The sequence below is a fragment of the Pagrus major genome, chromosome 4 (assembly GCF_040436345.1).
Source record: "Pagrus major chromosome 4, Pma_NU_1.0".
In the NCBI taxonomy this organism is placed as follows: Eukaryota; Metazoa; Chordata; class Actinopteri; order Spariformes; family Sparidae; genus Pagrus; species Pagrus major.
This window is the reverse complement of record NC_133218.1, coordinates 25021368-25047037: the sequence shown is the minus strand read 5'-3', so window position 1 is coordinate 25047037 and position 25670 is coordinate 25021368. Positions and strand designations below refer to the sequence as shown.

Here is a 25670-nt window from a genome sequence, read left to right as displayed (position 1 = left end):
TGTTTTTCAGTAAAAAAAAGTCTTTACTGAAAAAAACTATGGTCATTTTATAATTTCATAGCATATGATTGTATAAACATAAACATAGATGGACATCAATGAAAATCAGTTACATAATGTTTAAAATACATCTACTCCTCTTTTAGCAGGTGAGAGTAAAATGCCTTTAAGAGGTTAAAATCTTCACGTTTACATCAGTCAAAGGTCGACATACAGTGTTAAGTCATACAAGCTAAAATATAAACAAAGACAATTAGAAATCAATTTTAACTGTGAATTAACGTTTCATCCATTCATATCTGAGGCTGACGACACCAGTGGTCTTGAATGAGCTGACATGCTTGCGTAAATTCTACCAAGACAATGACACATGAGGTTTTTGACGATCATACCGCACAGTACAAAGAAAAAACTGCCTCCCAACACGTGACAAGTTGCTAGTAAAGGGTTGATTGCAAGTGCGGCGACTGAGTCTCTGAGCATCCAGCAACTGTGGGGGTGAAGATCAGGGTTTATCGGCTGGGAGGGGGGTTGTTATTTGGGTTTGCAGCCTCCCCCATCGTCTCTGTGAGTGCTTAAGTGTAGTTAGTGGAGGAGGTATATATTATGGGGGTAGTTCAGTGGTTGTCAGTTAGACTAGAGACAGTCCACAAACTCAAGGTGGGTGGAGATTGGCGTGTCCGTGGTGAGCGATGCGGAGTTGACGAGTGGTCACAGCCTGTAGTTACCATGGAGGTAACTGGTTTTGATGGTAATGTGGTTTGCCACCGTGGACGGACCGACAGGAAGCAGTGTCAGTGATGAGGAAGACGCTACCTCCTCCCAAAAAAGTGTGGCTGCCTTAAGAGTTCTTGGCGACCATCTTCATCGTGATGGTCTTCACTTCTGAGTACTCCTTTAAGCCGCTTTCTCCCCTGAAAACAGACAACAGGAAATAGTCACAATGCTGCTCGTTTTATCTAAACTATCATCCCCTCAGCAGCTTTGAAATATAGTGTATACACTGCTGGAGGCTCCTGATGTAGAAACATTGCAATATCCTCTTAGATGAAGATTTATGTGATGTTAAGCAATTTTTGAAAGTAGCTTTTCAAAACACAGAGTCAGTATTAGTAATATTTAGTGGGCAGGAAACCAAGTCATACTCACAATTCACGTCCATTGCCAGACATCTTATATCCTCCAAATGGACACTGTGTGCTCAGAGCGTTGAAGCAGTTTATCCTGGGAAATACACAAAACATTGATCACTCTTGTGTGTTTGACTCATGTGGTTTGCTGTTATAAAATGGTGCATAACTTTGTCCAAAGCAGTAGTGTTACAGCTGCATGCAGTGAGACTGATGTTAAAATGTAATGTCATTGTCATTGCTGTTTTGGAAACCATCTGGGTTTAACAACATAATTCCATCATTATATAACAAACACAGCTGAGAGTTGTCAGGTTGTATATTTGTGAATTCACCAATTGTGGGCGCTTTGGGTGGGAAAGACTGAATGGATGCAAAGAAGATTGAAGTTGAGGTAGAGTGGAAATGGGAAAACTTTGGGATTGGTGCAGCCATAAGACAAAGAGTTTTCAGCTGGACAAAACTCTGACTGAGAAGATAATAAGAAGGACGGGGGAGGATTCTGTGTTATGTGAAGCATTTTTATACAGTAACCCTTAACACAGACAGACAAGATTCAAACTGAGGAACTGTGGCTGTTTGGCGAGCAGATATTAAGCGATGGAAGAGAGAGAACTGACTTTGAATAGAACCAACAACAATGTTTGTTTACAATAACTTCCAAGTAGAAAACCCCTGCATCACGCACTAGCTGTCATACAATTTGTCTTTTTTTCCTGATGTTATTTCAAAGTGTTTACATTTAATTCCTCTAAAATGCATGTTTGATCCTTTTCGCATTAATAACAACACTGTCACTAACGTTATGTTGGAGACATGTTGGAGAGTTTACCCAAACATTTTACCCAAGCTGTTAGTCTGAGTTTGTCGCTGTTGTGAAGATATCAAAGATGCTAGCAATATCATCCCAAATGTCTTTGATGACAAGCCGTCAGTGTGTTATTTGGGGTGATATTGTTGGAAATAGGCCATTTTGTTGAGGAAGAGAAGATGGTCAGAAACGTCTCAAAGTACCAAACAAAATCCTCAACAGATGAAGATAAGTAGGATGGTGAATGATCAGCAGTAAGAATGACGGACGAAGTAGAAAAATGTTTCCTCAGCTGGCAGAGGATTGCAGTCAAGTATGACATGTGGTGAAAAATTCTTGGCAGATGCTGCATGTTAGCTATACGTCTACTCCTACTAGCCATCTGCAGGTAATTACAAAAGAAACACAATTTCAGGTGAAATCAAGAGGTTGTGTTTTATGACCATTTCATTTATACTTTACTCATATACTCATTTATATATAATTATAAAATGAGGGTGTCGATTTACATTTACATGCTCAGTTTTGCATTGTTGTCTCGCACTGACACGTTGCTCTTGATATATTTACATCTCGAATGTCTGAGCTGAGGGAAAAAAGTAAAAAAAAAGGAAGGAAAACATTTCTTTGTGGCTTGTGTAATGATAGTGAAGTGGCACGAAGCCAGTTAACAGTTCCTGGATGCCAGAGTCTTTCTGAGATGGTTGATACTTCCCACATGAAAAATATTACTTGTTGCAGCTAAAAGAAACACAGCAGATGAAACTTACCAGACAGTGCCAGCCTGCATGGCTGTGGTCACGGTCATGGCTTTGTTGATGTTGTTGGTGAAAACAGCCGCAACAAGACCATAATCTGAGTTGTTGGCTCTTTCTATCACTTCCTCGATAGTTTTGAACTTCATGATCTGCTGGACGGGGCCAAAAATCTGTAAAGAGATAAAATATAAAGGTTGGTTACTTGGTCATATTAAGAGGTCTGAAACACTTTAGTACTAGCAGTTTTAAATACAGAACATTGACTTGAATAAAGTGTTTTTATATTGTGGTATTACTACTTTCACTTGAGTAAAGAACACCACTTCCTCCACAACTGTTTTTCTCACAGGTATACATGCATTAGATGTGCTGGAGCCAACAAAATCCCCGTTCTTTAGCATTGTACCTCCTCTCTGGCGATGCGCATGTCATCCCTCACATTAGAGAAAACAGTGGGCTCAATGAAGAACCCTTTCAAGCCCAGAGCTTTGCCTCCGCACTCCAGCTTGGCTCCTTCACTGATGCCACTCTGGATAAACTCCAACACACGATTCTGCTGCTCCCGACTGATCTGTGGGGGAGGAGAACACACATTACATCAGATCCCAGGGCCGAGAAGACAATTAAAGAAAGGTAGGGAGAGTGGAAGAGGCATCGAGTGATAAAAAGAGAAACTTCTGCTGTGTTGACCTCACCTGCGGACCCTGCTCAGTAGTGGGATCAAATGGGCTGCCGACTATCCTCCTCTTGGCTCTCTCCACACTCCTCCGGACAAACTCATCATATATGGGCTCCTCCACATAGATGCGAGAGCCTGCGGTGCAGCACTGGCCTGCGTTGAAAAACACGCCCTGGTGGGCCTGTTCTACAGCCAGATCCACTAGGAAAAAAAGACAATTTGGTCAATAGTTTGCCTATTACAAAAAACTACCCCATTTTTTTACCTCCACCAGGGAGGTTATATGTCCGTTTGTTTGTTGGTTGGTTTGTCAGCAAGATTACACAAAAACTACAGAACAGATTTTTTCGAAAACTTGAAGGGAGGACGGGTCTCAAGAACACTTTTGTTAATTTCTCAGGGGATACTGCATGGATCTTGATGAAAAAAAATCAGGCATTCAGGTGGCTTGTATCTATGAATGACTTCAATTTGGTGCAAATTGAAAATCTGATGAGTTTAAATTATGGTTAAGCAGTAACATTTAGAGTGACACAGTGCTACAGAGTTTGAAGGGGACTATTGGGCCTTGGAGGAGGTATGTGCCATTCTAGGTTAAGTCGTGAGTCTAATTAATAACTTATAAATACTGCTTGATAGTGAAAAAAGTCAGAATTGAATCATCTCATCTACACACAAAAACAAAAACAAATAAAACAGTGATGTGTGGAGTATATTGTTACACAATTTGCCCACATATTTATTGGAGCTATCCTGTGCAAATCTGATACCTGACACCTGAGAGACAGGACCCTGCTGTTGCGCACAAAGGGTTAACGGACCCCTGTGATTTATGGGTCTCGGCTGAAGCACCCGACGGAGTCAGGGCCCATTCTCCTGATTTACAGGGCCTGGGGAGCCCCTCTCACGGCTGCTGAAAGCATTTGAAAGACTCACCACCCCCAGTTTGGTGAGCCACTTAGAATTTATATGAAACCCATCCATCCACAGGTTTTCATAGCACTACAAAGCTTTTGAGCATGTTAAGATTGTCACTCCATGTGTGTTTATCCACAGACTGAAGGTCCTGAGAATGGGAACTTAACAAAACAACGATAGTGACGGACCACCATGTGAGGGTGACAGGTAAATGAAGCACTGAATCAACAACATTAGTTGAAAACTTACTATCAGCATCAGCAAAGATGATGTTGGGGTTTTTTCCTCCCAGCTCCAGCGTCACTCTCTTTAGGTTAGTCTTCCCAGCTGCTTCTTGGATCAGCTTGCCGACCTAGCAGAGGAAACAGATCAGGGGTTTACTCAGAGAGATGCAGGCCAGATCAGTAAATCAGCCGAAGCCATTAAAATAGCTTAGAGAGGTTGGTTAGCTCCAAACAGGGAATGCACCGGTAAAGCAGCTGAAACATGAGTTCTCCAAACACACAGAATGAATATCTATTACAGGTTTTCTGGAGACGGCGACAGGAAAACAAAAAGATGTATCAGCCGATTATGGAATCTGATGTCTAATGAAGGGCAGGAAGAAGTAACCACAAGGTGTGTGGGTGGTGTTCTGTGATCCGACTATCTGAGACAGGAGGGGGGTTTGGTATGAAACGGGTCTGGTGTGTCAATAAAGACGACGACAAGGGATCTGCTGTGGTTTTTCTTTATCTTTCTATCATCCCTGTTTCCTCTTTAATCCTTATCACGGGGGATAATATCAAATAACAAAAGGAAAACCAATAGATAAAACATTGAAGGACAGCATTGCTTGATATGGTCATTAAGTAAACCACTCATCTTAAGAGACCACACCAGTCTTTCTGCATGTTTGCATAAGTTAAATTTTTGTTGACCATTTTCAAACACATGCTGTAAAGTTTTAGATTCTTTAATGATTTTGCTCTGCCGTTACTGGCAGCCACTGACTTTCTTTTGTTTTCTTATGATATGAAAATAGACTAGCAGACTCAAAACTTGTGTATATTGCATAATCTGCATTTGTTTTTGTTACATGACAATGTTATGACATTATTATCATAATAAGGCCGATTAAGTCTGTATTTTGATTCTTCGCAGTTTCAATGTCCAATAAATGCCTCGCAGTAGAAGACAAAATAAACTCCCAACGGTTTGGAAACTTGTTAGTTAGCTATGATGTAAAGTATAGATCATTTGTAGTAGATAGGCTAAAACATGCAAAACAGCTGATAATGTTCTTTCAGGGATTAGTTTGACATTTTGGAAATGATGCTTATTTTCTTTCTTACTGAGAGTTAGATGAGGAGATCAAGCAGGAGGTTAGCTTAGCTTAGCGAAAAGACTGGAAACAGGAGGAAATCCACCTACCTTCACTTCTCAAACTCACTGATTACACATACAACCCCCCGTGAAACCAAAAAGTTGTCATATGAGCCTTTGTATTGTTTGTATGTAGCTAGCATCAGCAATGTGTGAATATGTGGAACAAACAGGCAACCACTTGAGGGGGCAGATGATTCGAACAACAGCGGTGTTGTGGCGTGAATACAATTGAAGGGGCAGATGGGATGACACATTCAGGGTCTGAATGTCAATCGATAACACCTAACACCATATTTAATGTACAGTTATGAGTTATGTATAGTTATCTCATCTAACTCTCAACAAGAAAGCAAATGCACCTACTTCCCAAAATGTCGAACTGCTCCTTTAAGACTGATAGAAAATGGCAGTGATGGTGATGATGTGGTCAAAAGTCTCAACAGTGGAGTGAATTAGCTGCTTCAACAGAAATCTTTTCCGTGTTTCGACATATTACATTAACTCGAGATAACAACAAGATAACAAGCCTGAGAAACCCCGCAAACCTCCCTCACAACACTACACCCAAAACAAGTATTCATCTTCCTGTTACTCATACTGTCTGTTTCATTTTCCAAAAGTACTGACGGTATAGTGGGAAAGTGGGAAGTGGGAAAATACCCTCCAAAAACCCCCACCTACAACATGGAAAAGTCTCATATTCTCTCTCTATATTCTCTATTGTTTAAGTGGCTATACTATGATATAATAGAAAACAAAAGAGTAGAACAGAATCAACCCTGTGCTGTGGCTAGTACCAAAGCTGTATAAAAGCAACACAATACTTGGCTCGGCTTCATGTTTCTGATGTGTTTTGTCTGTCTTTGATCAGAAACACAAAGAGGCTGACTAAGGGGGAGACTAGCGTGTGTTTATTCAAGGGTAGAGGAAACACGCTGGGCTGCGAGACTCCTCCGTGTGGAGTCACAGCCACATGTGAGTCAGAACGAGGATGAGTTGTGGTCCTGAAATCCACCTGTAGCTTCACGACCACCTCCCAGCCTGTGAGGAGATGCTGTGGTCACCGGTCTCCCCCCAACCCCTGCTACTACAATGCAGTGACTCACTGTCTGGGCATCAGCCGTCTCTCACAGCACTGGCTCATTCTCTCAGTAATTGACTCCAGATCACATGAAACAACAGGAAAACTAGTTTAAAAAAAAAATAAAAAATGGGCCACTCACAAAGGAAATGTTCAATCACGGCGTGATGATAAAAGAAAGAAGATGTTTGCGTTAGAAGGTTTAGCATTTAGCATTTGAGATACCTCTGCCTAGGTGGGACAAAGCTCAAGAAAAAAATGTAATATTCTCTAATTTCTCCCACATGAAATGGATTCTTCGATAAAAATATTTTCCTGTTAAATGGGTTGAATTGACAGATATTATGATATTAATACACTTGAACTAACATAATTCAAGCTGTTAATGAACCCAAACTGGTGTGACAGAGCGCCGCGAGATGGTGGCCAGGTTGGTTTATAGGTGTGTGATGTTTCTGAACTCCTGTGGAGCAGCTGGTTTCTGGGAAAAAAAAGTGACCTCAGTGACTGTCCAGCCTTTTCCAATGGGATTCACAGGAAGTGCCTTTGGAAGATGGCCATGATGTCACACTGCTGTTTGATGCATTGCTCTAAAAACATGTTGCTTGAAAGCATCTCCACTGAGAGGGAGTTTTGACAGATGTGTCATTTGTGGATGCCAAACTGATTCCCATTCTCTTTTCTCTTTGGTCTCTACAGATGGGAGGCTTCTTTCAAACTGTCAGATAATCCAACGATTAACATTCTTCGTAAGTCAGGGAGGTGGGTCATCAGATTTGTCAAAGCTGTAGTTTTCAATATCCTATACAAGCTACTTGTGGTTTCTGTGACAATTACAGAACTGAACTCCAATTTTCTGTGAAAGGGCACAGATTGGGACAAATCTTCCCCTTGGGGCATACAGAGAGTGAGCTAATAGATGAAACAAACATCGATTTTCTCATCACATCTGATAATTAGACAAGACGGTTACAGTCAGGAGAAACTTTATAAACTTTGTGAAATACTGTCTATGACAAATTCTTCATTATTTTGGCCTTCTTGTAAATTCTGCAAATGTTATACATTAAGTCTTTTTTGTGAGAAAAGCATTGTTTCTGTTCGTCCTTGTGTCCTAGGTAGTGAGATCCGATCACAAGTGGTGACTCGAGCCGCGTTGTAAAGCCAGGTGTGAACTGAACTGTCCACTTGCGATCGGATCACCCGCGAAGCGTGTTAATACCAGGTGTAAACAGGCCAAGATGCATGCTTATTCTCCAACACACCACCAGAGTCAAAACAGACATCTCCAGAAACCACAAGGCTAATCTGGACATTACATAAACCTGGCTCATGTAACACAGATACATGTGAAATACAGACTGGTCCCATCATAACATAAATTCCACATTAGGATTGCTGTAAATGGTTTTACCAGAGGGGTTCGTTTGCAGTTAGAAATAACAGATGTTTATAAATGATCTGTAGAAAAGGAATCTGCTGTCACTCTGGCTGCTCCCTGGAATGCATGTGGACCATAACACCTCAGACCGCTCAACACCTAACATGGTATGTCCTTGATGATTGAGCTTGCCATTAACTACTTCCCTGTCCTGCAAAGCTACAAGGGTTTCTCCTGTGTGTGTCCTGATAGTGAGCTCAATGAAAGACGCTGTGGAAGTGAGTTAATACAGCAGAGGAAAACAGAATAGGGGCAGCGTTTCGGAGAGATGTTTGTATACTGCATGTGTGTGAGATAAAATCAGAGCCGTCCTGTCACGAGCAGTAATGACAGGGCATGCAGCTGAAGTAAGATGTTTATCATTTAGACTTCAATACAGGCACACAACGTCCCCTAATTACCCAGCCCGCTCTTATGCTCTGCACATGTTGGCCACTGTGTCACTTGCTGACAAAAGCAAGCATTAGACAGCTGTTGATCTGAACCACTTTATTAGAGAAAAGTACCTCGGTTGATCCCGTGAAAGCCACTTTGTCTATGCCCATGTGCGAAGCAATCGCAGCTCCTGCCGTTGGCCCGAATCCTGGCAAAATATTGACGACTCCCGGTGGAAACCCGGCCTGTCAAAACAATATGAGAGGAAACAAGCTTTAGCGGAGATGACAGCAGAGCCAAGCAAAACCACAGGCGGTGTGGGGGAATCCGGACCCAACCCAACCTCCCTACCAGCAGAGAACGCAGAGAACATCAAAAAGAAGAAGGCAACAGACAGATAGTCTCCAAAGTGAGGCGAGGTCAGAGAGAACAGGGGGAAGACAGGGAGGATGTGGACACTGAGATTTGTACAGCATGATTAGGTTTCTCTACATAAACTTGTGATGCATTGTTCCTATCCTGTTCAACTCACTCATGTGTTTGCCCCTATTGTACACACTCGTTGACCCTGTAGCTACAATACAATGCACTGCGCTTACTATGTACTTGAATTAGTTGTATTTTATGATTTACAAGCTGCACTATATGTGAAGCTCTGTTATGTTGTGTCTATGCTTTGTGTGTCAGTGCTCTTATACGTATGTACCAAACCTAAAGGGGCAGTATGTAAGAATTTGAGTTTAAAAAAATGTGAAAATAAATTAAAATCATCAACAGATTGTGAGGAAGTAAGAATTTTGACGTTATGTTATACAGTATCTACTGAAGTTAGCATGCTTAGCTTCCAGTCCGGACCAACTAGCTACATGGCTAACTGAGCTAACTACCTAACAGCAGTTAGTGGTTCCTCTGATGATATGCCGCCAGCTATTTGTTTGGCATTTCAATTCAAGAGGTGGCCAATTCTTACATATTACACAATTATGTATATAAAGTGTTTGATTTAACTCAAACCAGCATCTTTTCCTAGACCTAACCAAACTGTAACCTTTTCACAATGTTGACCACATGACCACAAGGGAACATTTATGTTGTTGTGGCAGTGGCCTGTTCGGTCTTTTAGGGCATGAAGACGTGTTGACTAAAATCTAATGAATCTGGCTCAAGCAACATTATTATCTAACTTTTTAGCTTAAAATAACAGCTTCAAAACTCATGTTGATGGTACAGTGTCTTGTAATAGGGTGAATGATGTCTCTATCACTTGTTTCTGCACTATGTAACTTCAGTGAGTAGAATCGCAGCGTTACATACATGTTTACTTCAACATACAAGTTTTAACACATAACATTGTTAAGATGTAGTGAGTTTTGATTGTAGTTAGCACCTAACATGTGTGTTACATCGCCCCAAATGCCAAATTCTACATAATGTTGCATTAATGATAAAAGTGATTCATTATAGTCAGTTCACTTGAATATTCTGTGTTAAAATGTGTTTCAACTTAACATCTTTTCATCTCAGTCATTGTGAAAACCACCATTGTGAATTGTTGTTGTGTTTTGCCCTCCAAGGCCACCGTAGAGTCTGCTCATAGGGAAGTGTGTTGACTTTTTAAAGGGGAATTTTTGAACACTTTAAGGACCACATTGACCTCTGTTGTACTGAGGTAGCTAATTAAATCAAAACTATCTGCATGGTTACAGACCGCTACGAGTGAGTGATGAAAAATGTTTTGTTGTGATTTCGGTGAACTGGCCCTTTAACTCTAGCTTAAACTTTTTTATGACTGATTCTGAAAGGATGCACCAGATATTCAAGTGACACTCGGTTAAACATCTGCTTTTTGTCACCTTGCGGTTACACTAACATTAGACTATCCAAATAAAGTGTTTGCCAAATTCACAGTGAACTTTGTGTTCTTGGCAAACCTGTAAGTGATTTTGATTCAGTATGCTGGAGCATTAACTTTGAACATGTGAACTCATTGTGGTTGGCAGTGAGTGACTCTGTCAATTACCTCCTTGACGAGAGCCGCTATGTAGAGGCAGGTGAGCGGTGTCTGTTCGGCCGGTTTGAGGACAACAGTGTTTCCACATGCGAGTGCTGGTCCCAGCTTCCATGCTGTCATCATCAGAGGGAAGTTCCACTGTGCGAGACACACACACACACACACACACACACACACACACACAACACACACGCACACACACACACCGGAAAAAGACATCATGCATCTGACTGACACACTGGGTGGTCACAAGTCAAGCTCAATAACTCATCGCTCTTAAGTCACTTACTCTCATTTTCACTCTGTCTAAACATAGTCAAGTGAGAAAATGTTCTCGGCACTTGTACAGTATTTTCTCTTCCCACAGTATTCTGAGAAAGCCGGGAAATTGCAACACATGTGCAATAAACCCATATCACTGTACAACACACAGGCCTGTGTTATTTCTGCTTTGCACAGGAGCCCATGGGGCTCAACGCAGAACCACACGCTTTCTGCACTCTTGCACAATCAACAGTGTCTCTTTCTCCTTGATCTTTTACTCCTTTCTCACCATTCTCCTTTCCTCAAACCCACTCTATGAAATCCCTCAGCTCACTCTTCTGCCTCGCATGTCTCAGTCTCTATTACTCAAGCTAGCTGGCACCGTTATTTTTGGGGCTTACCAGCAGGATTTACCCGAATAAACAGTGACTGTCAGGGAATTACTGGAAAATGCAGAATGTGATTCAACAAACAGGCCGGACTAACAACCAACGACGTCTCTTCTAAACTCGCTCTTATCTTTTCAAGCTCTTGTGTCCATTTGTATCCATCATGCATGTCACTTGTAGGAAGGGGGAATACTCACAGGGATAATTTGTCCACAGACTCCAATGGGCTCATATCTGGTAAATGTCAGATACTCTCCATCTGTGAAGGAACACACACACACACACACAAACACACACGAGAAACCAGTGTTAGTCATTCTGAGCTTTAGTAGTTTAAAGCCTGAAACACATGAAAAATGTCACCACCTGATACCCCCGCTGTTGTTGACTCAACATGTTAATTTGTAAACGAATCCACACGCAACATTCCTGGTGACTTTACCCTGGTGAGAGATTACATTTCCTACAGCACAGGCATGTGTGTAACAGTTTTAGGTCATAGAGATGGGTGTTATGCTGGAAAGGTTTGCTCATTCTTCTTGCATTACTTAAGTAAAAGGAGGTACTTACTGAGGGTGTGCCATGCTTGTTCATTCCCCACAAAAACAATTGATATTGAGAAATGTGTGTTTAAATTTGTTACAACAGTCGTCAGCTGATGAAACATTGCCTAATGTTGCATTTGGACTGGAATGATCAATGCGAGATGACAAGCCAGATAATCATTTTCAGTGTAACAATGGACGCAGCACTGCGGTAAAGATTCTCATATGTCAAACTTGTTCCTTATTTCGGCAGTGGATGTTGGGCCTTTCCAAACTGTTATTGTTTGGAGAACGAAACTATAAACCTATTAGACAAGAGATTTTCGGGAGGAACTCGAGTATCTGCAAGCTTTGTTTGAAAGTATGACGCCTTCAAATGACTTATATTTCAATTTGGAACAAGCAATGTAAACTATACCGGACTGCGTAGCCAAAGGTGCTCCACACAATGACTCTCCCCATTCATTTCACACTGTCTGTGATAGAGTCGCGCACAATAAGCTCAGCATAACGTGCAAGGCGGAGAGATGCTGAGAGGTGGCTGCTGTTAGATGTCCTGCGCTACATCCCGACAGGTGAACAAAAATGGTAACTTGCATCATCATCTTGCTACATGAACACCTTTGTTTATGTTCTCTGAAGGTCTACTAGAGCAATAAAGCTCAAACCAAAGCCCTGGGAAAATGCTCGCTGAGGTTAGTTTGGCAGCAGCACACAAGAGAAGCTTTAAGAGGGACATTATAGTGGTATCAGCAGGTTTCCCATGCTCTTTCTCTTATTCTATTTCCTTTTTTTGTGCTTCCTGTTGAAACAGACAGCCAGAGTTCCCCTTTTTCCATCTCCCAATTCAATAGTGATGGCAGCCTCCTCAGGACAATATCAGTGTTTGGTTTGATGGCCAGTTTGATACTTTACTTTGCTGAGTATAAGCCTCCATTTTTCTACAAAACCTTTATATTTTCATTCAACTTAATACCCCAAATTTCTTGAAACAGCGGTGATTAATATCTCCATAATAACAAAGGATCAAATGATGGTGTGTAATGTATAAAGTTGAGCATTTTAGCATCTTTCAGGTCATTGTTTTGGTTTTCACACACACAACAGCAGGAAACTTTTCAGAAAAAAGCCTCTAGAAATCCCAGAAAAAAGACAGAATTAGTGACTAGCTGGTGAACATAGTGGAACATTTAGCAGCTAAACAGCCAGATGTTTCCCTCAGGAGTTGGTAGGGACCAAAACAGAGCTAAAAGAGAGCACCCAAAACACTCAGTTACATTGGTCAAAGTATTATATCCAACCAATCTAATAACAAGCCAGTGATTTTACCTTCACACCTACACACCTCTGTGTCCATCTCCAAAATGTATCCGGACACACGCATGATTCATCCTAGTAATCTTCTGCTAATAACCTCCAGCCACCCCTTCAGCCTTTTGTCCATTTCACTTAAACTCTGTTGAAGTCATCGAAGAAGGATCTTACCCATTGGAATAGAAGTGCCGTGGATCTTGTCTGCATATCCAGCGAAGTACCTCAGAGTCCTTATGGTTCCTTGGAGGTCCACAAACAGGGTGGGCAGGAAAGGCTTCCCACTGTTCAGTGACTCTATAGTCTGAAGAGAGACGGGGGAGACATTTTGAGAAATATGTGATATAACCTTGTGATCCTCACATAATTCCATACTGTTCCAGTCTTTACACTCTCCCAGGGGTGAAATGTGACACCAAGATAACACTAAACCACAAATACAGCCCCTAAGTTACAGTTATATGTTCTCTTTAAGGCAAAGTAAGTTTATTTATATTTCTTAAACACAGAAGAGGCCCAAAGTGCTTCACAGGAGGCATAAAAATGCTTCAATGAGCAGGAAAACAAACTAAATAAAACAAGAATAAAATGAAATAAACAGACAAAGAAATAGTGGTTATGCTACAGTTTCAATGCAGCTACAGCGCTGTTATAAATAATTAAACAAATAGGGTAATAATCCAGTGTATAAGAGGACTGTTTTTATTATACATATACACATTATAACATTAACTGATGGGGTGAAATGCCAATATTGCACTTTCTTACTGCAAGATAGACACTGTCTCGCTCCACCAGGTCAGCCAGTTTGGCCAGCAGACGACCCCTCTCTGATGCGTCCATCCTTCTCCATACGGAGCCCAAAGAAAAGGCGAGACGAGCCGCCTGCACCGCTTTATCAACATCAGCCTGTGACACAAGAAGGAAACATAGTAATAATCCAACCTGAGACAGTAGACAGGTGCATTTGTTTGTCAACATTGCTGAACTAAGGAAGACCCAGAACGACCGCAAATAGTTTGAACGTGTATAAAGAGCTAAGAGCCAGACGTTATGCTGTAATGAGAAGAAAAACTGAAACCTAATTTTACTGTTGAGCTATCCAGGTGTGGAAATGAACTAAGGACATTTACTCAAACAGTCTATATGCTTCACATTCATTGCTCAAAGTGTATATTTTCAGAAAATCTGATTTTAAGAGGTGGGGCATGATTTGTGACATCACAAATAGTTTGGGAAATCAATCTTGGTTCAATATTGCAAACACAAGTGTGCTGTGGAAACTTCCTCCAGTGCACAAACACTGAGAATGGACTTTGCAATGAAGTAGAAGACGTCTTGTGTCCAGCAGGAAAACTTTGCATGTTCATATATTCTGGAATTTTTAATGAGGGAGAAGAAGTAAGTGACATTTTAAGCATTTTAATGCAGTATTTATACTTATTTCCCTGCAAAAAAAAACCTTGTCAGACCCACATTAGAGATGTTGTATGTGTCTGAATCCATGTGTGAAGATGAGCTTTAAATTCTGTTTGCATACTGTAATCTGAAATCGCCATGTTGGTGTTGTTCCTGGACCATGATTGCAACTGACCAATCACATTTTTGTAATGTCATTGCTTTGCGAGATGGGACAAAGACCAGAAAAATACGCACACAGAAGAAGTGATCCATTCTAACACGTACTTAATGTTGTGAAAGAGTCTATTTTTACCAGAGCCTAACCAAGTATTTTAGTTGCCTTACCAAATAACGACAGAAAACAGAAAAAAAATGGGAGTTAACAAGTCTTTTGGGAGACAGTCCGCTGCTAAACTCTTTCAGTCACAATGGCTTCACATGTGGTCTTTGTCGCTTCTTACAAAGGTGCAATCATGGTCCTGGAGCAACATTAACCAAGATGTCTTGGAACAACACTAACATGGCGATATCAGATAAAACACATCAATTAATGCATCAATAACAATAACCCAATTATGAATTCATTGACACTGACAGGGCCTCTCTGCATGATGAGAACTTTTATTTAAATTGTGTTGTAGAAATACTTCTATACTCTTACTCCTACAACTTGTACCTGGAGTATTTCAAAAGACTGTCCCAGCACTGATACTATCTGGAGTAAAATAACCCTGTTTTCAATGAAAAGGACATGACAGAAGATGCTTTGCTGTAGAGAATTTACCTTGTCTGCCTCCTGGACCTCACAGATCTGCTCTCCAGTAGCCGGGTTGCAGGCAGGAAAGACCTTCCCACTGACAGAGTCCTGCCACTCATTGTTAATGAAAATCTGCAGGGAGGAAAATGCAGTGTTTAGTATTGTAGCAAAAAGATGAAACGATGGGTCTGGATCATGAAGGCAACGTGAATTAAATGCACAGAAAAATTTTAAAACTTTACTCAAACTGACTTTATTTGAAGTAGCTGAGTTTAAGTGAGAGATACTGACTAAATTCTTTATTTTTTTTAAAGTATTTATTTCATGTGAAGCAATGATTTCATTCCACCATGTTGGCTGAGCAGCTCTCCCAGACTCTTGTGTAAGGGATATGGGAGAATCTCTGGAAATCTGGACACAGATTCCTGCCTGTCCAGCATTGCTCTCTGGGGAGTGCTCCACCATCCAGACAAAGGGGTGGGGGGCAGATAAATCCCTATCAGACACCAGACCCACACCCACCCACCTAACCACCCACCCACCCCCACACTCACAGACACACGTTTCACAACATCACTGCTCGTTTACGAGATCATAAAACACGTGCCGCGCTTGGTTTCTGTGATGCGTTAAAGCGAGTCTTCCGTTAAACAACCGCCTGGGAAACAGGACACACTCGACATCTAAAGAAGGAAGATAAATGTTTACAAAGCTGAGAATTATGTGAAGCCCCTCATAAGCTGATGACAAGTGGAACAAAAGAAAACGCGAGGTGTGATTTGAAATCGCAAATATAGGCCATCTTACGCAACAGCTCCTTCCTCGCTGACATGTTTAGATCCATTAGGCAGACTACTCACACACTGTTTTTAATGGCTGTCAGTCTGCTTGATAGATAGAGTGCAAGGAGAACATCTGCTGGCACAAATCTATCCCTGTGTATACATGTGCTCTTACCGGCCTTCGACTTTAGAGATTTCGGACGCACCGAGCGCAAAACCTGAGCGCCGGGTTCAAGTGTCCCACAGGCCCGATCCTCCCTGAACTCCCCGACATGTTTACCTCCATAAACGCTCGCCTTTAAGTACTATTTAATTGGCTGTAAACTGTTAGCCGTGTTTACTTTGGGGCTGGTATAAAATGCCAGGGAGTCTGAAAACTGTTGGAGCAAACACATCACCCTGCCTCCCTCCTCCTCCTCCTCCTCTTCATTCCCACGGCTCACGGTCTCATAATGTGGACCCTGCGTATGAATAACTCACATGCAGACGTTTAAGGTGCTCAGTATCTGCGTGTACCATCCCGCAAGAGCCATTCCTCCCATCCCCCATGCACCTTTACGCACACACAGGCTGGAGTGGCTTCTTCTTCTTCTTCTCAGGGGCCACCTTTAATCTGACGCTCATTAAGAGCACTTCATAAAATTGTCAGTAACGATAAGGAGCAGAGGGCCAGCTACAAAAACAGAAAGTCCTGTAGAGCACTGAATTAGTTTTTAAATTTATAGGGGCCACTGAAGTGGGGCACCCTAAATCAAGAGGAGCCCCCTGACAGCCTCAACAGTCGGAGCAAGAATGCAGACCATGGGTAGCTTTATGCATGGCGTTAACCCCCTCTCACAAGACGCTGCTAAAGGAGGACGGATGGAGCTGGAGAACAGTGGAGCGAGCCGCCACCTAAATCACGGCCAGAAAAGGACAACTGTCAGCCGCCGCTTGGCTCGGCCCTCTCTCTGAGCTCGGACTGGTGTTGGACTTTTGTCTCGTTCCATTCACAGACTTGATTAAGATGACAGCACTGAGGCGTAAATCAACTCTCAAGGTTTCTTAAAATTGCTTTTTGGGATCATTTGGATGAGGCGCAAAGAACACAAGAATGAAGTGCACATTTTCAAATGATAAATAGTGTTTTTCCTTTCCCATTCCCTGCGGGGTGGATGCTATCACTTTACATCATGGTTTCATGTTTATAAAAATCTACAGAGGGGGTGAAAGTATTCAGATCTACTGAAGTACAAGTACTGTTACTGCACTAATACACCACTGCAAGTGAAAGTCATGCATTCAAACCTAACTCAAGTAAAAGAAAGAACTATCAGCAAAATGTACTTAAAATATGAAAAGTTTAAGTGTGTTGCTTTTGAGCTGAAGGTTGAGCTCATTTTAACTATTTTATGTACTGTTGGGTAGTTTAATCTACAGCAATGCATCTTATTCTATAACATCATCATATTTTTGTCACAAGAACCACAAATCTCTATAAATCTAACTTTTCATGAGCTCAGAAAAACAGATCTTCAGCTGCATTTTCCAGCCAATCCAAGAAGGTTTTTTAAAAAAGTTTATTTGGATAAAGAAGAAGGAGAATTTAAAGGTTATCAGAAACGTTAAAAACTCACCAGATTCAGAGTTTCACTGGGCAGGAAGGGTACGAAAAATTGTAATCTGACCAGTAACTCGTAACTAAAGCTGTCAGACAAATGTAGTGGAGTAAAAAGTACAATATTTGCACAGTGCTTAAGGAAATATCAGTGTTGTATGAAGTACCCAAAAGTCAAACTTGAGTAAAAGTGAAAATATTGTGTCAAAATATTACTTTGATAAGAATGAAAGTCAGCCACATGAAGTGTAATTGAGTAAAAGTCTTATAATATCTGATATTAACTGCACTTGAGTATCAAAAGTACAAGTAAAAGTTACACATATATCTACATGTATATATTGTATATTAGGAGTCGATATTAAGCATTTTTCTGATTATCTGAATCAGTGTTGTTTTTTCATCAGATTAACGATAAAATAAATAAATTTAAAAATGACTGATACAGCAGGCAATCTGTAAAGTAACTAGTAACTAAAGTCATCAATATTGGCACTGGTAAATATAATTTGTTAGATTTTTGCTGAAAATCAGTGAGTACTTAGAGTTAACTTTGGTATCCAGAGACAACATTTTCTGTACAAACAGTTTTCTGCTTTTTTTAACTTTTAGATGATTTAGTTTTAAACATTAATTTACAAAACCAAAACATTCAAACTGACAGAGAGCGCTGTGATATGTGACGCCTGACACGTAACGAGGATGCCTGATGTGGATTAGAGCTAAGCAGTAAGCATATAGGTCAAGACTTTCTGCATGGGCCACAGGGCAGCTGCAAAACATTTAGCAAGTCCCCACGCTGTTCTGCAAAAGCTGTCAATCATCATCTAGAGACAGAGAGAGAGGCAGACAGGATCGCTATGGGGACAGTGAAAGGATGAGACAGGATGTATGGACAAGATCGTTTTGTTCATCAAATCAGCTACAAATTGGTGCCCGTGTGTTCATTTAAAATGCAGGTGTTTTAATCGCCGTCACCCGTTACAGAAAGATTTACACACTCGAAGTAAAAGTAAAATACGAGGGTGTGAACGTCCATTTGTGATGCTCACAAAACTTTGCGTGATTTTTTGTGATAAGTCATTTTTTAGGAGTAAGCTGTAATAGGAAGCAAGTTAAGCCAAAAATATTTTCTGCAGCTAACAAAACATCTGTTTGGCTCTTTGCTTCTTCTCACAGCTCGGATGGTAACGGCTGAAGGAACACGTAAGTTCTGATTTTTTATTTTTTTTTAAAAAAGAGGGGGTGGGTCTGTATGGGGAGGGGGTTATGCATATGTGTGTGTGTTTATACACAACACGCCAAGATTCCACAGCCAGACGGATCCTACCCGGGCACCTGCAATACTCGTCTGCGCAGGAAGTTTCATATCCTCCCCTATCACAGGACCTCTATTTCCTCTCTGGTTCTGGACGGGTTTCAAAACTCTTATAATTGCTGCTGTTACAAGTGAGCGGAGAGAGAGCATGTGAAAGTGGAGACCAGCTGGTGTTTTTTTCCCCTGCTCCTCTCCACATGTCTGACACCACGGAGCCTTCGTTGTTTTTCACTCACACACCCACAGACAATGCCACCCTGCGCTCCTGGGTTTGGCGAGGGTGACCTCGCTGTCACTGGCTGGCAAACGTCTTTGTCTCGTCAGTGTGTGTGGGCAAAGGGGTTCGAGTTGTTCAGTCTGACTCAGAAGTTATGTGAGAAGCCCTACTTTGACATGCCGCTGTAATTACAAACAACTTCTTATTCACTTTTTTCAGTTGATTCACTCTTTTAATGCAGTAGTCAAACCACAGCAGATGTTGCGTGTCACTGGAGCTGCAGACAGTTTTAGATTAAAGACTTTTTCACGCTTGTATTGTCCTAATTTCTTAATAGTGTCTTCAAAACCACAAATGGGATATTAGATTTTGTTTTATAAAGCTGAATGCAAACTTTGTGGGCATATTCTTATTCAGTAAATGCATATTTTAAGTTAAATCCCCAAACTTTGCCTCCATTTTCGAGTATCTCAGAGGAGCAAAATGCCAGAAAACAAAAATATATCATCTTTCAGACTTAATATAAATATTATTCCCTGAACATAATATATGAGAAGTTACTCTTAAATCTTGAAATGAAATGATGAAGACTGTAGAAAGCAAAAGACAAAGGCTACACAGTTTGACTTTCATGAATCAACAATACAAAAGACCTCTCCTCTCACTCCTAGACGCTTTTTTTTTTTTTTTTTGCTTTGAACATCTGAGGTTTGATGGGTTTCCTGTGTACTTAACCATTCTTTAAATCTCAGGTCAAGCGAATGTTTAAAGAACAGTAGTTTTACTCATGGGGATCACTGGACGAAGAGGAAGTAATTTTTTAAAGAAACGTGACGCTTCTCTGCAGACAAATAAACATGGAGGAGAAGCACTTGTGTCTCTGCTGTGTCCTGAGAAACAGGCTGCTCCATCTCCAACAGATTTATGAAGCCCCATGTTTTTCATAATGACACCGTAAGGATTTACACGTTCCTTGTCAGGAGGGGCTGCAGACTGAAGGTATGGGAAGTTAACAGGGTAACCTCGCTGTCACTGCTCTTCCTTATACAGTGATTAAGAGACAGGGGACATGATGTTGACGTGTCTGCTAAGATGGTAATTTACACTCACTGCACAAGTAGGCATTTCACACCAACGGACATATTAATGGCGGTGCACACTTACCCTGTCACAATCCAAGAGATGTGTTTTAGAGAGTATGTGGCCATGTGTGTGCAGAACAGGGAGATTGTGTAAGCAAAAGGCCAGAGAAGGAGGGGGAGAGAGTTCTCGCTGTGCTCGTTGTGATAAATCATTTAGGTGCACGGTATCCCCTAACTTTGGCTCTGTTTGATCTTGATCGCAGTAAGATGGTGGTTTTGAAGTGAAAGACTCCAGAACTGCAGGTCAGGCTCTGGCGAGGCAGGGCCACTAACCCACACAGTGAGACAGGGTCATAATTTACACCCCGGTGGACAGCACCTAGCATCGGGGAGCCCCAAGCCTCCATCTGTGCTATCTCAATCAGTGACAGATTGATGGAGCCTCTTATTCATCCGAACTGAGTGGATGTCTCTGCATGGACGGCTTTTGCAAATACACGGGTCTGCGGCAGGCAGGTTCTGCACAGGTTCCTACGGTGAAAGTGCACTAAAGCCACCATGAGCAAAGCAACAAAGAAAATTTACAACTGTTGATTAGATTAAGAGATCTTTAACCCAGACAGTGAGCGCGGCCACAGCGAGTTTGATCCCTCAACCTGGTCCTGGTTAGTTCTTTATAATTGTGGGACTATTTTCTGCCTTATTAGGCAACAATAAAACTACAAAATACACTTTAAAAATGCAGATTTTGCGCATACACAGTCTTATTAGAGGGCTTACTGCGATCTTATACCTTTAAGAGTTTGCAAAAGGCTCATTGCGCTCACCTTTCACTTCACACAATAAAAGCATTTTACAGACTGTTCCTTCAAAGCAAAAGCGGCAAAGTTACTTCAATTCCTGTAAAATCTGTCCCACTAAGTGTCTGCTTTAACAACTCATTATCGCTGAACGGTGTGAAAAACCACAAAGGCCAAAAGTATCACCCACCAGAAAGAGCAGGAAAACTTTCTCTGTGTGCCTTAATTATTCACAAAACCTAGCCTCTCTCTCTTTGTTCTCTCTCCTGCCACAAGTGGAAAACATCAATAAATAGCTATCATGGCACTCTTATTTATGGCTTCCTTCGTGGTCCTATCAACCTTTAAACTGTTTCTGTCTTGTAACCCAGCTGTTGGAGCCTTCTAGCAATAGAAATGTGGGGGTAGGGGGAACGGAGAGAAAGTTTTTCTCCTTGTGTTTTCAGCTACAAGAGAAAGGCTGTGCGAAAAAACTACTTATTCAGCTTATAGACTAATAACAGAACTCTAATCTCAGAGGGAAGATAGCTTTACTGATACAATCAATGTGTCTTTGACGGTGAGGAGTTCATGACTCGGTGAAGAGGACAAGGGGCAAACGTTGATTGCAATAAGCCTTTTATGTCACATACTTCCCTGTTGCAGAAGCAAACCTGTTAAGTAATAATACTGTATCAGTGGTATCTGTGTTTCCAGGGTCGCTCAGATGTAATCTTTGCATTGCAAAAAAAAAAAAAAAGTCATGGTGACTTGATGACTGAAGATTTTTTTGAATTTCTATGAAAGTTAGAAAAAGATTAATATTAAAGAAAAGATTAATATAACTGAGGAGACTCTGTGCAGCTCCATCCACCCGCCCTACAGGCCAGTGAGCAGTGTTGGTTGTTCCCTCGCAGCCGGTGGGGTGGAGAACAGGAACAGGGTGTGAGGACAGCCCACGCCAGGGGTTCCCATAAATCAGGGCCCTTCTGCCCCCTATGTCCACCAAACCAACAGGGACTGGATGATCCAAATTCCTGGGGGTTAATTCACCAAGTCGCTCCCTAAATTTCCTCCTGTACACCGTCGTGTCCACCCCTTCAACTAACACTCTGCACTGCGAGGGAATGGAAAGCTCTACACAACACGTACCGTCCTCTGTGCAGCGGCAGCAGCAGTGTGCCCTTTGCTCTCAAAACGCCGAGGTTTGTGTGAACACAGAGCAGTTAAGGCACTGATTGAACTTCCACCACGCTATCGTTAATGTGTCCTCTAGGAGACGTGGCGTTTTCCTCTCACAATCATAAAAAAAACACTAGTTTTGCAGCTAAAAGACAAGGTTTTGTTCAGTAGCAGCAGAACTGCAGCGGGGTACATCCTCAGACTGATAATGAGACGTTACAAAGGACCTGATCTTAAGACTTAAAGTCACTTCAGACTGTTTCAGTGTGTGCATATGTTAAAAACATATCAAGACACTGCAGAGATGTTATCAAACAGGCAACAGAACATTTCATTTGAGAGCAAATTTCCCAGAAAATAGACTGGATGTGGTTTACTGATAAATTATTGCTTCACTTAGTACGTGTGCTGCTATTTATATAATAAAGCGACAAAATGTTGAAGAACTCACTGAAAACAGGACTTTCATACAGAGTCTTCACAAGATGTTATTTTTTTAATTAATTTTAGTCTCATCTGCAGCATGATTTGTTTCATGACTCAAATAAAGTTCACCATTTTCTCCACCCACATATTTCTCTGACTGCAGGATGATAATCTGCCCTCTAAATGCTAAAACATTTCTTCTCTAAACCAACTCGCTGTCAGATAATAATGAGACCGATTTAAATTACTGCCAATTCTTTGGACTTGACTAACCTGTGTGTAGTGTAAACTGCTGTGATTGCTGTGGCAGAAAGAATTTGGGCTGCTTTGTTTATACACAAACTCAGCCTTTGCCACTGATCGCTAAAATCACTGTGAGCAATGAAACATTAATTATATTAACAAGTTTACAACTCAGTGAATGGCACAGAAATGCTACTGAAGTGAGACGTTATAATCATGGTGGAGGATTTGAAAGATTTGGTATATTTCAGTTTGGTATTTCTACTTAATTACTTCTTTTATGGGCGACTTTAATTGAAAATATATTTGATTAATTGGCATCCCATTCAGTGACCTGAGAGGATGTTGGCCTGTGTCTTAACAGAGGCTGCACTCCAGGTGCAAAGTGAATTAAAAACACTAATCACAGTAAATAATTCTCTCTGTGAGCCAGTTTTTTAATTTTTTTTTTAAAGACTTTAAGCAAAAACAACAACACTTTTTTTTTTTTTAGTTTATCTAAAAATAAAACAAGCTCAGACTTTGACACGCCCTTATTAATTAAAGTTATTGCGCCTGTTGTAACGTTATTGCAATTAAAAGTGGCTTAATTATACACAAAATCAATTATTAGTCTGTAACATAATCACATATTTGAAATGACTCAAATTTGAGAATGTAGGCTGACATCCCCCCTCTGTTGTTGATTTTTTTTTTTTTTAAATCAAGTTAAGTGAAACCAAGAAAAAACAAAACTAATCAGCTGTAATTCTTAAATATTTAGTGTTAATGATCTTGTTCAGAGGTTATTGATCACTTCATGCTGAGCTACACTGAGCACGTGGACGCACAGAGACTTTATAACGTGTCAGCTTTTAACATCAGCCCTGAAGAAATCAAGTTTTGCTTCGGGGGAGTTTGTCAGCTCCAGCCCTGTGAGAGCAACACAGGTTACTAGATACTGAAGCTGCCCACAAACACACACACGAAACACACACGAAACACAGAAAAGTTTAGCTCAAGAGAAAAGTTTTGGTTAAGAAAACACACGGCCACGCATCCAGGAGGAAGACGCTGCGCCGTTACGCGCAGAGTTAGCGGCTCGGGCGGACACAGACCTTGGTGTACTTGATCTCCGGGTTGGGCACCGGTGAGGGCATCAGCTGGAGGGATGCCATGAGAGCAGCGGGGTCGCTCTTCACCTCTCCGGGGATCTCGATCTTACTGGAAGTCATCTCGGCCGTCTCTCTCTCTCTCTCTCTCTCTCTCTCACTCTCTCTCTCTCTCACTCTCTCTCTCTCTGTAGTCTGCTCGTCCTGCTGCGCCTCTCGGGGGTTTTTTCAACAGATTTCTGATTAGGACTTTGGGTTTCTTCCTGGGTTTATAGCCAGGTGTCAGCCGCGGTTCATTTTCATTGGGCAAAGGAAAGGGCCGTCCTTTTGAAAATTAAATCCACGCATTTACATAAACGACCTCCGCCATGCGTGTTGAGGAGGAGAAACACATCCACCCCACCCACCTCACACTCCCGGTACACTCAGCTTTCCACTGCTTTCAGTCTACAGTAATTCACAGTTTTACCAACACTTATTAAACTCTCAGATTATCAAAAAAAAAAAAAAGTGGTGTCAGGGGATCACTGTCTGATCTTTATGTTTATCACAGGTGTGGATTCATGTGAACTCGATGAATCAGGAAGTTTTAAATCCCATATTTTGCACACACACACAAAAAAACAAACCCTAATGAACCCAATATACAAAATCTGCCCCACAAGGTGCATTTAACAGCTGTTCTGGACTTTTAATCATATCACGACCTTCATCTGCAGATAAGACTTTGCTCAGTCGTCACGCACACGTATATGTTCAGATTGTATGTTTTCAGACTGCTCTCCACATTAAAAGTTCACTTTTCCCCCTTTTTTATTTATTTTTTTTTACCTTGCATAAGTAATGAACAAACTTCTACATGTTTACTCTCCAAATCTCACATTCCTTACACCGCCATTAACCATTTCCTAAGTGGCATAAAGGTGTCAAACCACTTTCCTCACCCCTGTCCTCTTTATTTGCCTTACACAACCTCCCCACGGTCTAAGATGTTATGTAAATGCGGACTAGAGAGGGATTGCTGCTCCTTGCTGGGGTGTTGTTGGCAGAGATTTGTCCTGCAGGTGATAATTCCTTTCCTCCTTTCAAAAAAAAAAAAAAATCCCAATAAACATCCACCAATTAGCTGCGAGCAATCTGTCTCCGAAAAACTAAAGGAATTAAAGCAAATCCCCGCATTACCAACACCCGCATTCATGAGGCCACGCAGGTAAGAGTTAAAGGGTGAATCCGGAGTTTATTTGAGATTTAGGCTGCCAGGAGTAGTTTGTGTGTGTGTGTGTGTGTGTGTGTGTGGTCAGTGGAAGAATAATTTAAACACAAGCTCTGTGATGTCCTTTAAGTGGCTTTAATTCTTCAGATTTCATAACTTCTCGACAAGGACAAAGGAGTGTGGAGACAGATGCAGGCCCATCATTTGCAAATCCCCCGGAGGATGTCGTTTCTCCATCAGCACATCAGCCTTTTTTCACAGCATGGGCGACACTCTCAAAGTGTCTGTTTCACATCAAAGAGAGGACGGGGCCTGAAACTGTGACATTGATTAATGCATTCAAAACATCCCAATCCGCAGCCTGTCGCCTCACCTTTTCACAAAGCGCAGTGAACGGAAGATAAGACATGAGACATGAGGGACGGTGTGACAACACTTCAGCTCAAATGTATTCATGGAGCTCCCTCTGTTGGAGGAAGGGAGCCTCGGACGTGTCAGAGT

At 41.4% G+C, this 25670-nt stretch overlaps 1 protein-coding gene across 1 annotated transcript; it reads right to left on the bottom strand.

Moving 5' to 3' along the window:
- On the bottom strand, positions 1-24264 carry aldh1a2 (aldehyde dehydrogenase 1 family, member A2). Its single transcript, XM_073464114.1, has 13 exons — positions 23963-24264; positions 15267-15371; positions 13850-13990; positions 13256-13385; positions 11423-11484; positions 10582-10710; positions 8693-8806; positions 4546-4648; positions 3395-3579; positions 3106-3270; positions 2712-2869; positions 1150-1224; positions 1-914 (listed from the first exon to the last, which is right to left on the bottom strand). Exons 1-13 carry the CDS (start codon positions 24077-24079, stop codon positions 842-844), a joined length of 1557 nt encoding a protein of 518 aa, XP_073320215.1. The 5' UTR covers positions 24080-24264; the 3' UTR covers positions 1-841.
- Between the last annotated feature and the right edge of the window lie 1406 nt (positions 24265-25670).